This window comes from Ctenocephalides felis, unplaced genomic scaffold (genome assembly GCF_003426905.1).
Source record: "Ctenocephalides felis isolate EL2017-DRISC unplaced genomic scaffold, ASM342690v1 CF-g0.4_SCAFFOLD_00845, whole genome shotgun sequence".
NCBI lineage: Eukaryota > Metazoa > Arthropoda > Insecta > Siphonaptera > Pulicidae > Ctenocephalides > Ctenocephalides felis.
The window spans coordinates 18,127,079-18,142,553 of NW_020536999.1; the positions used below are offsets into that span (position 1 = coordinate 18,127,079).

Genomic DNA, 15,475 nt, shown 5'->3' on the forward strand with positions numbered 1-15,475 from the left:
AAGATTTATAGATGATTAGATAGAGGTTGAATTAGATGTTTTGGATTTGAGTGTTTAATTTACGACTGATCTTAGCTATATGAAATTTAAGTAGATACTAAATTATGTAGATTTTATAATTTTATATATTTTTCTGATTGGCCCATTTTGTGGAGTTAAGGACACCCCATTACAATTTTGGAACCAATCAGTGGTTATTACATTTATCAATCGATCAGGTATTGGTTGATAAATTGCATGATACGAAGAATTAAACTTGATACAGTTAGTGGCGAATTTCTTGGAAATATAAGATTATAGGATGATGTAGTTAGGGACAGGTGATAAAAATTCTAGGAAAAATGGATACTGAATTTGCGACAGGACGCGTAACAATGAAAGGGTTTATTGTCGCTATCCTGCATGGAGATAATAAAATATTATAATTATACCAGGGTTGGGAGTGACGCGTTAACAGTGTGTATTATGTAATTTTATTAATTTTTCTTCTTATTTTCGCTACCAATATTTTTTTTGACCTCTACTTGAATATCCCAATTTTTGTTGTATTTTAGTATTACACAATTATTAATGAATAAAATAGTTGTAACTCAATAAAGCAAAATCGAATCAATACACAAAAGCCTCTTTGCCAGGAGCTAAATACAAATTACAATAAGGGCATTAATTATCTTTCCTGATTTTCATTATAATGAATACCAAATTAAAACTTCAGTTCGTGTTTCAAAGCATTATTTTTCAGCAAAATTTTAATTAACTCGTTAAACAGTTTTTCTTCGAAGTCAATAACAATAAGGTAGAAGTTGCATAATTTTATTTTGTTTCTAAAAGTCTAGAAAGTAAACTTGTTTTTATCTTAACACCATTAACGCGAATCGGTCATACTAATATTTTTGAAACTAGTGGGGTGCATGGCATCGTGCCTTAAGGCAAACTGCTGGAACTTCCCGTACGGTAATTAAAAATGTTGGTACGGAACCCAGAAAAATTTACACATAACGTGTACACATTATTAAAATCTCTATAAAATATATGATAATTTGATGTACATATGTCCAATGAACATTTTTGATCACCAAATTGCATTTTTTTAACTTGGTTTTATTGAGAGTCCATAACCGCTGGACCTGCCCTCCCAAAAATTTAATCAGTTCTACATCTTGTCAATACAAGTAAAATGTTTTTTTGAATTATTAAAATCGGACGCCCCGTTCTCTTAAAAACTGAGTTACCGTTTGTGGCACTTTTTACCCCATATCTTCGAAAACGGCTAGACCTGCCTACGCCAAAAACTAATCACGTCTCCTTATTAATAGGAATCGAATGTTTTTTGAATAATTCAAATCGGTTGATCCGTGTTCCCGAAATCGTCCACGAAAATTTGTATCCGCACACACACACACACATTCATTTTTTCTAAGGTATGCCAAAATGTCCAGAAATCTATGAAACTATTTTTCAAATAATATATTTAACGAGTTTATTATCTAAAACGAGGTATACCTAATTTAATAATGAGTAATACTTAATTCGATTATTTAAAGAAAAAAATATAGATATTATATCCCTAACGCAAATTATAAGATATATAAAAAGGTCCTTTGGACCTAAAATATTAAGGAAATCGACTGTTTAGAAAACAAGTTAGATTTTGAGGATACAAACAATATCCGGCTCACATTTTTAACAATTATCCTTATTTTTAAAAGGTTTATATATTTGGGCACCTCTGCTTTATTATTCTGACGCCCAACATGTGTAATTTTCTTAATAAATCAAGATCTTGTTTTACCAGTTAGTTCGAAGTTTATTTATGTTTCGTTTAGGAAAATATCCCAGGCTAAAAATTTGAATTGAACGAATGTGAAAATAAACACAATCTTTTGATATTCAATATTAATCGATGTAGATGTTGAACGATGTTATAAAATGGCTCAAAATTTAAAGAAGCAACCGGTTTTTAATATTGATTTGGTGGTTAAAATATTATTCTAGGAATATATATATATATATATATATATATATATATATATATATATATTTTGAATAGTCTTGAATTTGATGTTGATATCATATGTTTAATTTGAGTTAAAAAGTATATCAGATTGATTGCTCTAATTTCGAACTTTTTTATATCGGAGAAGCTAGCCAAAACCTGAGTAAACGCCTTCATCAATATAAAAATAACAAACAATCCAAAACGATGTTTACCGAGCATATAAATAATTTAAATCATAATATAGATTTTTCAACCCTAAAATATCTCATTTTGAAGAGAACGTAATCAAAAGAAAGATTCGCTGAGGGGTTGTTTTTGCAATTGCATAATGACAGGGTCATAAACAAACGTTTCGACAATATGGCCCTGAACGAAACAAACACGTGGTTCCTGAATAGCGTGACAAAATTTCTTAAAAAATGACAAGATCCCATCGCTTTTTAAATTTCTCGTAAAATTTGAACACATGCTAAAAACTGCTTCAAGAAAAAATGTGACATTTCTATCTTAAACTCTGAACAGTAAATACATAGTTTCGACAACTTGTTAAGTTATCATGTTTATTTGTGTGTTTTACCACCTGTGATGTTAAAAAATATATATTTTATCAATGTGCACATACTCATACCATGGATTAATAATGTTTTCATATATTATATTAGGATACAAAATTGTAAGTGTTTTATTATTATTATTATTGTTATTGTTTTTCTATGAAATTTCTTATATATCATTTATTTAGTTTTAATTGATTGCCACTAAATGAAGGCTAAGATGGTAGCCGAAACGTATGGATTTTAAATAAGTTTCTAAAAAATTCTCATACTATTTTATGCATATATTTTGAACTATTAATTCAAAAAAAAAACAATTAAACAATAGATATTACCCTTATGATCAATATATTTTCATTAATTTCAGGTTGCCAGTCCGGCTTGTACAGAATTAGAAACTATAGTTTTAGATTGGTTGGCAAAAGCAACAGGACTACCAGAAAGTTTTTTGTCCAGTAGTCCTGCTGGTGGAGGAGTCATCCAGGTAACCATTAAAAAATTTATAAAATTATTCATGTAAATATATGAAACTATTAAATTTACAATGATTATTTGTATATTATATATTATTGTATTGATATATGACTCTTGATTTACACAAGAACATATGAATTTATGGAGATAGCATACATAGGGATCAAGATAGGGGATTATATAGTATATTAGCATATTTTAAATTAATCATTTGTAGTCAAAATTCCATTCATATATATTCATTATAATTAAATGCTTTGAGTCATTTCCTAGAACTATAAATAAATTTGTATGAATACAACTGATTAATACAAAACATGTACCTGATTTACACAAAATGCCAAATATGTGAAAATTATTATTTTGTGGAACATTAATGTGCGTTCAAAAAACATCCAACGTTTATAAATATGATCAAGGAATTTCGTACATGATATATATTTACTCATAACATTATAATTATAAAATTATCCAATAATTAAAATTAATTAGTTACGTAATATGCAATTAAAGCAATGCACTCGGAGAGATGTGGTTATTATATATTAGTTATGCAATCGTAAACACAAATGTTAAAGAATAGTTTGGAATATAATTGATTTACTATAATTTAATAAATACATATACTAGTTGTTAGTAGCCTCAAGGCAAGTTTCATCAACTTCCCTACACATGTACACAAAAATGAAGTTTTTATTTAATAATTAAATAAGAATTGAGATTCTTATTTAATTATTAGATTGAGATTGAGAGAATTGAGATATTTAGGTAAAATATACATACTGATATATGCAATTGTATAAATTAAAATTAAGTTTGTTTAACACGTTTGATTTCATCCATAAAAAAGTATTTTATTTAAGTCAACTGTAATCAGTAGCTATCAACACGAAACGTACATATGCTTCGACTTAGATTCTGATTAGATTCGCTCAAGAGCCCTTTAAAATTCTATAGTGATATCTGTAATTGTATAAATCAAATTAAATTTGTTTGACGAATTTGATTTCATCCATAAAAATGTATTTTATTTAAGTCAACTGTAATCAGTAGCTACCAACATGAAACGTCCATATGCTTCGACTTAGATTCTGATTAGAATCGCTCAAGAGCGCTTCAAAATTCTAAATTTTGTTGAATTTTTATAATTTAGCCGCTTATCGTAGGCCTATAGTATTTTAGTGTGTTATTTCAGAATACAAAATCTATTATAAAAAGTTTTATTAAAAATTACGAAGAAACTGCTTGGCCGATTTTTAACCAAAACTAATCAACGCGATTCCCAACCAATACCTATGGAACAGTTTCTGAATTTTTGAAATCGATTCAAGATTGTGGGCTAAAACGTGAATGAAATATCTTAGACTTTTTTGTTAATACTAAGAAACGGCTTGGCCAATCGTCGCGCAAATCGTGTTACATCGGATGGCTTCTAAAATTTTCAAATCGGTTCAGCCGTTTTTGAAAAACTTCGACAAATGGTCCAAAATTCGGCTCACATAGATTTTCTAAATTTAGTCTCACTCGTTTCAGAACGACTTAGTAAATCGGGTTTTTTCTCAAAAACAAGCTTTTCCTTCGGGAAGTTAATGAGTTATCTAGTGATTAAACATTGGCTTTGAATAAATAATTAATTTATCTAATATTTTATCTTTTCTCCAGGGTTCAGCCTCAGAATGTATCTTAACTTGTATGATAGCAGCAAGGGCACACACGATCGAAAGGCTGAAAGAGCAAATTTGCTGCAACGGAGACGAAGGGGCCCCACGACAGCGTTCATTTGCCGCGACTTGTCGCATATTGTTCCCAAGAATCGCATTCGTGTGTTGAAAAGGCGGCAAAAATAGCTTTGGTCAAACTTAGGATATTGGAGGTAAATGGATGAGAAACTAAACAAAAATCCTGAGCCAAGCCTCTAATTCCTAAACTTATTAGTATTTCTAATACTATTCAAAACTTCAACTATCTTCTGTAAACCATACCTGAATAAAATATTTATTCTGTTTCCAGGTCGAAGAAGATGGATCTCTATCTGCGGAAACCCTAAAAAAAGCCATGCAAGATGATGTATCCAACAACCTAGTTCCATTTTTCGTATCAGTGACCCTTGGTTCAACAGCCTGCACAAGTTTTGACGACTTGTCTACAATAGGACCAGTTTGCAAAAGTTTCCTGGTGTCTGGTTGCATGTTGATGCAGCTTATGCTGGAAGTGCATTCATTTGTCCAGAATTGAGATACTTGCAAAAAGGAATAGAATATGCAGATTCGTACAATACAAATACAAATAAATGGTTGCTGGTGAACTTTGATTGTTCTTGTCTTTGGGTGAGGGATAGATGGAAATTGACGAAAGGATTAGTTGTGGATCCTTTGTATCTGCAGCATGCCAATGATGATGAAACTATAGACTACAGGTGAAAAATGATAATATATTTGAATTTTACGGTTGTTTGCTATCATCGTCCTGGTTTGATCTTAATTTTGAATACAGTTTACAATGACTAGATTCTCTTTTATCTCAGGCATTGGGGAGTTCCATTAAGCAGAAGATTCAGATCTCTCAAACTCTGGTTCGTGTTACGAAAATATGGAATAGAAGGTTTAAGAAGCTACATACGGAACCACATAGATCTAGCAAAAATTTTCGAAGCACACATAGTAAAAGATTTGAAATTTGAACTTATGAACAATGTTCGATTAGGATTAGTCTGTTTCCGGTTAGCAGGATCTGACAAAATGAACCAACAGCTTTTAGATCACGTTCATAACAGTGGACAATTATTTATGGTACCTGCCAAAGTACGAGGAAAATTTTCTATAAGGTTTTGTGTGGTGTCGGAACATGCTACGGCAAGGGATATAGGTAGGAATATGATGTATCAAGTGGGTTAATTATCTGTTAATTTATTTTAATCACTTACTGGTTTTCTTTTAGAAATTGCGTGGGAAACAATAAACGCAGCAGCCTACGAAGTCCTAAAAACAGGTACTCCAAAAACACCAGAACCAACTATCGCAAACAGGCCACCTCATCTACGTCCATTTGGGAGGCAACTTTCGCGGCAATTTTCATTTACCAGAAGTGTTTCCAGAGAGGTATATAAAAGGGAACATAGTAAGAGCAGTTTGCACGATGGAGCAACACCGATTTTGGTCCCGGAAGATGAAGAAAATTGTGGGTTGGACGATTGTGATTATTATGGGAATGATAGTAGTTGTGCAGATACTCCGAGGACGCCAGATTTTGAACAAGAGTAAGATACATTATATTGATATTATCTTTATCAACATAATATACTGGTAGGATTTCAAGCACAATATTCATATTTACTATTAAGAATATTTAAAAGAAAAGAGTGCGCGTAAGGTTCACGCGCGATTAAAGTAAAACTTATTTGCTACCGTACAAGATGGCATTTAAGTAAAAATAAATACATCTTATAACAATTTTGAATAATGTTTATTAGTAATATGGTAACACTCGTGATGCACATATTTATTAGGGTCAACCATTATAGACAGTTATATAACGATAAATTATAAATTATATATTTATAATAGTATTAAAAATATGTATAATATTTAACAACAATGATGTAATAAGGGTCATACTTCAAATATGACATGATCGGTCTGTCATTGTAATTAGCATTTAGAAATGAACCTTCATTATAGAAATGAAGTAATTGCTGATTAATAAACTCTATAATATTCGTTCACATATTCTATAATATTCGTGGATTATGTTAAAAAACGTCTGAACAAATATTGTTTGCGCAACTTCACTCATCATGTAATTGTATTTGAAAAACTTCATGTAATTAAAATTAACATACATTCATTGACTGCAGTTCAAAAATATATGTAAAATAGCTTTTTGATTTGTATTATCATTAAAATGCAGGAAAATTCGTTAACTGGATAAAACACGACTTTTAGCAGAAAATAATGAAATTGAAATAAAATAAATAATTTAAAAAAAAAAATAGTATGAAACAAATTATTCTTCCAGTAACTTATTCAAAGATCTATGCGAACAATTTGGAAGATTTACAAAATTGGCTCTGTGTTTTTCCAAGACACCAAAAAAATATTGACACGAAAAAACATATAGTTGTATGTAAAAATATGTATAAAATTTACACAATACAGCTTTGATGTTTATATTATAATTCATTTTTATTTTATTTTTACAGATTTCAAGACTTTGATAGTGTTCGATCTTAATTGATTTAAATGTTTAGTGAAGGACGAGATATTTTTTGGAAGTTATGATGGAAAATGCTATCACTAGGTGGAAAAAGGAGTTATAATATTTATTTATAAATTATATAATATTTTCCAAAAATCTCTTTAATCCAAAACTTCATAAAGATTCTCGACAGATCCATGTTGTTTTTTAAAAAATCATATTTTCAAAGCAAAAATTTTTAAAGCACATATTGCTAAATAAAAAAACATACAAAAATATTTGTAAATTGGATAAATAGAAATCACTCCTTGATCAGTGCTCCCGAAATCGTCGACGAAAATTTGTATCCGCACACACACACACAGACACACACACATATATATTATGTACACACACGCACACACACACATATATTTACATAAATCCATTTTTTAAACTATGCCAAAATGTTTTCATTTTCATTTTCGATTTTTTTGCGATTACTATAACTTGCCCTACGGAAAGTTAAAAATATGAGAAAATAAATGAATATCAATGAATATCTACAACAAATTTCAAAAATACTTTCTGAATTAAAATGATTTAATATAATAGGATAAGTAATACAGTAAATTAATTATTATTTATTAATTAATTAAATTGCAATAAATAGGCAAGACTTATTTAAATATTAGCCTTTGTTTACAAATATGACAGCTGAAAAATCATGGATCCTACACATAATTCTAATTATAATTGTAAGTTAAATTTCCATTTATAAAGTAAATTCCTATTAGACATTAAATACTGTTTATTTATAAGAACCTCATTTAAAATAAGTATAAGTTAAATTAGAATAATATATTTTACATAATATTCTGTAAACCTTAAAAAATATTGACATACCTGTAAAATAAACCGATTTAGTTGTCTCAGCTTTGTATTTTATTAATAAACACCTTGATAATAACACTGTAATATTCTCATTACTGCACTAATTGTTTTATAAGATCAACACTAATTAATTAAATGTATATGATAATCAAATAAAATTAATTTGTATGCATTAAAAAAACACGTGGAGCACTTTGTTGGCTCTGGGTAAGAAATGCATTGTAAAGGCATAGCCATACATGCAAGATTGGAAAGGATTGTTGTCACAGAATAAATTTTTGACAGGAAAAATAATTCAAATTTAAAAGAAAAAATAAATTTGAATACTAGTGAGGCGTATGGCATCGTGCCTCATGGGAAATTACTGGAACTTCCCGTACCGTATTTCAAGAAATGAAAATAATCAATAATTGTTTTGAATAATTTCAAATAGATTATTTATTTTAAAAACATGCTGTAAGCTTATAAGTAGTTTTTAAATTGTCACGAGCGTATTCTACAAACAACTTTCTGTATGTTTATAAGAAATTTGTTTTTTCTTTAATTTGATCTTTTTCGATATTTTAGAATTTTTTTCGAAATTTTGAATTTTTTTAGAAGTTTGAAATTTTTTTAAAAAAAGCGTATTTTTTAAGTTTTTTGAGAATTTGGAAATATTTGAAAATATTCGATTGTTTCGAAATTTTCGAAATATTTTCAAATTTTTGCAAGAAATTGATTTTGTTTTAAATTTTTAAAAATTTAGTTTTTTTTTAAATGAAAAATCTCGAAAAATTGAATTTTTTTGAAAATTTTAAGTTAATAATAATTCAAATATAATATATAACAGAAATAAAAATTTAAAAAAATAGTATCCGCACATACACACACACACACATACATCCATTTTGTCTAAGGTATGCCAAAATGTGCAGAAACCTTTAAAACGTAAAGATATATAAAAATTTTCATTTTCGATTTTTTTGCGATTGCTATAATTTGCCCTACGGGAAGTTAATAATGTTTAATATTATTTCACATACATATTTGCTGCTTTTATAATTATTAAATTTTAAATGGCGATTACTCAAATCATACACATTTTGCACAAAAAATCTATTAAGGATCTAATAAGAATCTGTTTCTAATAAAAATACTTTTAAATATAATTTATTGGATTAAAATATAATAAAGCTGATTTTAACGAGAATCGCACTTATAAATAATAATCTAATAACTACTACATTTTTTCATTAGATCATCTTGCTATAGGTTAACTTTGACCATTGAAAACCTTTTGATAAGTAAAATCATATATTAATTTTCAATATCAATTGCATCTTTAACCGTCTCCAATAAAGTTGTGAAATTATTAAATTATACAAATTTTTCAAAAATAAAACAGTATTTGAAAATTTAGGTCACATATTTATATTTTTAACAACTTTAGTTTACAACATATCATTTTACAATAGTAACCTGAATTTCAAAAAAAAGCCTGAGCGCTTTTTTCTAGTTTTTTCATATGGACTATGAAGATATATAGGATATTTATCCTTTCTCTGAAATATGTTCACAATTATGTTATGAAAAATTATATGAACTTTAAATTAAAATAATTTAGTAATAAGTTAAGTAGATATATCAAGATCACAATTGTAATACCTCTTATTATGAAATATTGCAATAATAAAAACCTGTCCTAAATGTGCTTCAACAAGCAGCTCATGATTCTTTTAAATATATGATGTATATTTACATATATGGATAATAATTTAAAAAAATACAAATTATTTTAACTGTGATAAATAGATTCTAAATTTTACTAATACATCTCTTCGCACAATGCATGATATTAAAAAAGTGTGCGATTTCACCATTTTCATAGTTAAGTAATAAATATAATTATATATCAAATCATTAACCATTGTTATCAAAACATTTTCAAACCTGGCCGGCTGATTTGTGCAAGGCTGCAGTTTCTAGACCTGGTGCTGGCTTAGCAGCAAATTCAGCAAGCAATTTTTTGATTTCTGCAATAGCTCTTCCTGGATTCAATCCCTGAAAGGAATAAAATTATGACAATAATAATAAAATTATTATTATTACTATTATTACTATGAGTAAGTACTATTTTACAAACCTTGGGGCATGTCTTGGTGCAATTCATAATAGTGTGACAACGGAAAACACTGAAAGGATCTCTCATTTTATCCAACCTCTGCTTGGACATTTCATCTCTAGAATCAATAATCCAGCGATAAGCTTGCATTAACACAGCTGGACCCAAATATTTATCTCCATTCCACCAATAAGATGGACACGAAGTGGAGCAGCATGCACACAAAACATTCATATAAACATCTAATTTTGTGCGATCTTCAGTGCTCTGGAGAAATTGAGCTTCACCACTTTGGGCCTCCTCTCTGTAGATAGAAGAATTATTGAAATTTAAAATTATTTTTACAGTGTTGCATAGTTTAATGTAGAACCTACTTTCTTTGAAGCCATGGCTGAATGGATCGATATTGATTGTAGAAATTTGTCATATCAGGAACCAAATCTTTCACAACATACATGTGGGGCAATGGATATATTTTAACTGGTTTGCTCAGATTGTCATCAATTTTGCTAAAGAAAGTAATAAATAAATACTAATAAATTAGACAATTTCATAGAATATGATAAAATGATATAGTTAAATTTATTTTACCTGATGCAAGCCAAAGTATTACAACCACCAATATTCATGGCACATGAGCCACAAATGCCTTCCCGGCATGATCTACGGAAAGTCAGAGTTGGATCTACTTCATTTTTAATTTTGATCAAAGCATCAAGCACCATTGGACCGCACTTGTTCAAATCCACATTGTAATCCTAAAAAAATGTAATTATCAATAAAAAATATCAAGGAGAGTTTTATGTCTTGTAGATAAATGTGAGATAATTCTACCTGCATAGTTGGTTTTTGATTTGGTTTGTCTGGGTTCCATCTGTAGATCGAGAACTTTTTCATTCGAGGTGCTTTTTCTGTGTGTACATTGCCTTAGCAGCAGGTGTGCAGCTTATGCTGGCTGCAGAACTTATGCTGGCGAAGAGTGAAAAATACGAAACAAAAAAGTAATTAGAAGTGTACTACAATAAGATGGAAAGTATTCAACAATAAACAAGTCTTCAACAATTAGGTAGAAAGAATAAGAATTACATGTACAATAACAAAGATAAAATAACATATGAGGTGTCCTAACTAACTTCTAACAACTTATACAACTAATATATATTTGAATACAATATATTATACTTATTCATGCTCAAATAATTTATTAACAATAACCAATTATCAAATTATTTACATATTGCACAAATTACTTAACTAAATTATTTAAAAGTTATGTAACTTAAACAACAAATTATACACTTGCAATAATCAAAATGTTTTACCTGCGTATAAGAATTTTTAAAGACCTTCATCATTTTAATTTCGGAGGACATTGTACACTAGTTTTACAGAATATTATTACTTTTTAAAATATAAAATTGCCAATAAGTTCATACAAAAGTGACAGCTGTGCAGCACAGCATAGAAATTCTGTCAAAGATTTTATCGATTGGCGAACATGAAAATATTTTATTAAATAACTGACTTATCAAATGTATGTTGTTATAAATATATAATTAAAATAATAACACAGTAGTTGCTAAATTAAACAATCTTAGGAACAAATTCAATATTTTTTTCAGTAGCGAGTTTTTAATAAATTTGTCTTTGTTTATTTTTGTAATGGTATTTTAACAAAGTTTTTGTCGTTTTATTTTTGTAAAAATTCTAAAGATATTATATTAGGCTTGCACAAAATAATATGTTTGGCAAAATGCCGAATACCGAATATTCGGCAAGCTCCAGAGACCGAATACCGAATATTCAGCATGCTCTAGAGACCGAATACCGAATATTGGCACAATTCGGCAGGTTTTTGGCGCCAAAGCTCGTTTGTATTAATGTAATTACTATCAGTGATTGTTATATTTATTACTAAATAACATGTTTATTTAAGTTTTATGCCTAGACTTGCAATCACTATTCAGCAACTCTTTATTATTTGAAATATTTGGCATCATTTATACTATCGGCCGAATACCGAATACTCGAATACCACATGTAATAGAGTTATAAATGATAATCATGAAACAAGCAATTCTTTACATATATGTAAATGTATTTCTAATTATGTCTGTCATAAACATTTCATATTTTCTTTTATAAACTCAATAGTATTTCTTATATATTAGGAATGCTAATCATAACAAAATAAATAAAAATGATCCAAAATATTATTTGTATATTTTGCGGTAAAGAACCAATGATAATTCTTTTTTGGAAATGCTTAGATTGAATATAATGATGTTTTTATTGTATTGATACAACACATGGATGTAATCATTGAATGAATCATATTAAATAATATAAACATGAAACAATAAAGTATCGTGTGAATATTCAGAAAAAGTTCTTCGCGTGTTCACTGATAATGTCCAAAGTTGATAAAATTTAAATTATTATATATACAATAACGAAATCATTTCTTATGACATTATGTAAACTAAACACTTCCAAATACAGATCCATCGCATAAAATCTTCTTTCTCTTTTATCGCATAAAAGATAAAACATTAACAATGATGCCGCTGCGCGGCGGCGGCGCTTTTGATTTTAAATATTCGGTATTCGGCCGAATATAAAAAAAAGGTGCCGAATATGCCGAATACCGAATAGTAACCGAATATTCGGTGCAAGCATAATATATATTCATATTCATGGTATACAATAACGAAATCATTTCTTCATATCATATTATATAAATTAAATACTGCCAAATACAGATCCATCGCAAGCTCTTTATCGCATAAAAGATAAAACATGCCGAATAGTAACCGAATATTCGGTGCAAGCCTAAGTATATCCATTATCCATGGTATTTGCAACAAAAGTTTGCAGTTTTATTTTTTTACTTTTTGAATATCCAGAAAAGCGTGGACACTTTGCTTTTTTAATAATATTGAATTATTCTAATTTCATACAAACAACAAGCACTAGGCCTTATATAATTATATATACATTTATATATCCAATTAATTGGTACTTACCTAAGTCATGCTTTCACAGAAAAAAACACTTTAGCTTTATATCTAACATTTACGCTATAAAAATTTATTACTATTAAAGACACTTGTTCAACCAAGGCTCAGCTCAGACTGTTCATTTATTTTAAATTTTTTACAAAAAAATAAACATAGAGTAAAACTTAATTTATTATAGAAAGTAAAACATAGTTTCAGTTTCAACAAAATCTTTTCCAAGGAATCGTACAGCAACAACAGACGGCCACGAGGCGTGTTGCAAATTATCAACTATATTATTTCATCATATATACATATAAAATATCAATCATTTCATGTAACACGTGAAAACGAGAATTTATTCTAAATATATAATTCTTAAAATAATTTTGTACATAATGTGTGAAATTTATTCATTTCATAATATAATTTACAATAAATAGTATAAAAATATTGATGTAAATGTTCAATAATTATGTTTGAGTATTTTTATTGTAAATGTACTATAAATAATTAAATCAGGATTAAATTTAAAACTACAGTTAAAAATAGATTACAAAATATTGGTTGGAAGAGTCAAATTTGTATAGTCAAATCATACTTTATCAAAACCAAACAATATTATTTAACGAGTAAAAAAATAAGATACTAAGAATATCTATACTTTAGACCAGGGCTTCTTAAACTATGGGTCGAGACCGCAAATGAGGTCGCGAGAAATTTTAATGTCAAATATTTATATCATGACATCACGTCTTAATTTTTATTATGTTGTCAACGAATTTTTGAACTATATATATCATTTGTATATTGTTACCAAGTAAATAATCATGTAAAAATATAATTTTTTTTAATTCTGGGGTCACCAAAAATTCACAATCGTAAATGGCGTCGCGAATGATAAAAGTTTAAGAAGCCCTGCTTTAGACGATAGATGATATAATAAATTTTACAACTTGCTTATTTCGTTATATTAAATTATTACAAAAAAATTGTTTCTTCTAGAAACGCTTGAAAATAAATGTTTCAAACATCATAAAGTTTAACAGATAAATTAATTAAACAGATCTATTAATTAAATCTTACACATAATTAAAATAACAATAATAAAATGCATCTAATTGTTATTACAAGCAACTTGTAATTCAAAGTACGCGGTTTGAAGTGTTCTTAAAATATTTATACGTAAATATATTTATACGTAATTACATAATCGTAAAATACATTTGAACATAATGATATATGTGTGGAATTTACCCTTAATTTTTTTACTTGGCACTTGGCAAATAATTAATGAAATCTACTACCTTACCCTAACTGCCTCCACCTTCTGCACTTTTCCTATGTTGATACAGATGCACTCTTAGACAACTGTGGTTCCTCATCGGTTTGGAGCAGATGTGGCAAAAAACAGAATATGCAGGAGCCTGATGTTTGTCTCGTATGTGTACCCTCAAATTATATTTATTAGCAAACATCCTGTCACAGATATGGCACTTGACCAGTAATTTTCCTTTCCAATCAGGATACAAATCTGGGAAAGAAAGAAGATGAATTAGTAAATTTTAAAAAAATAGTAAGAAAGTAATTTTATATGCACACACACATACACACACATATATATATATATATATATATATATATATATGTGTGTATGTGTATGTATATATAGTTCAAGTTTTTCTGACAAATTTATTAAATAAACACTTGAAAGTTGAAGGAATTGTACGATGCTTTTAATGTCTATACTTGAATTTATTTTTCATGGAATCCTTTTTATAAAAATTAGTTATTATCTGTGTGTAAAATTGTGTCTAATGCATGTGTTATTAATATGAATGTGCTTCATTAAGCATTTCAGTCATATTTTATTTTCTTGTTACAATATAAAATTACTTTTAGATCAACCCAACACCAGATCACATAATATATTTCCCATCTGCTTATTTCTAGTAACAAATTTAATTGAAATATAATTTTAACCAAAAACTTACCCATTAAATTTTGAAGCAAACAAGTCATCATCTAAATAAAAATACTTGAATGTTTTTTTTTAAATCTTTATTTCATCTAAGTAAATATTTTATACATCGAAATAAAACTAGAAAAAATTCTTAGGCTTGACCAGTTTAATTTTTTTAAAATATAAAATGTGATGCTATCTATTTATTCAAATTGCACCAATGACTAAAATAAAAAAAAACAAGTTAGGAGGCAAATTGTCCATGATGCGCAGGCTTTTCGTTCAGCAAAGAGCCATCTCGCCTTCTGAAAACCAGGA

At 28.3% G+C, this 15,475-nt stretch overlaps 1 protein-coding gene and 1 pseudogene across 1 annotated transcript; one reads left to right on the top strand and one right to left on the bottom strand.

Annotated features, from left to right (window-relative positions):
* Positions 1 to 2,761: 2,761 nt before the first annotated feature.
* LOC113379653 lies at positions 2,762 to 7,300 on the top strand (annotated as a pseudogene).
* A 2,482-nt stretch (positions 7,301 to 9,782) lies between these two features.
* Positions 9,783 to 11,568, bottom strand: LOC113379669 (succinate dehydrogenase [ubiquinone] iron-sulfur subunit, mitochondrial-like). The gene is made up of 6 exons (XM_026619550.1): positions 11,493 to 11,568; positions 11,030 to 11,121; positions 10,787 to 10,953; positions 10,570 to 10,704; positions 10,217 to 10,499; positions 9,783 to 10,134 (listed from the first exon to the last, which is right to left on the bottom strand). The coding sequence occupies exons 1-6, from the start codon at positions 11,566 to 11,568 to the stop codon at positions 10,018 to 10,020; spliced, it is 870 nt and encodes a 289-aa protein (XP_026475335.1). The 3' UTR covers positions 9,783 to 10,017.
* Positions 11,569 to 15,475: the final 3,907 nt, after the last annotated feature.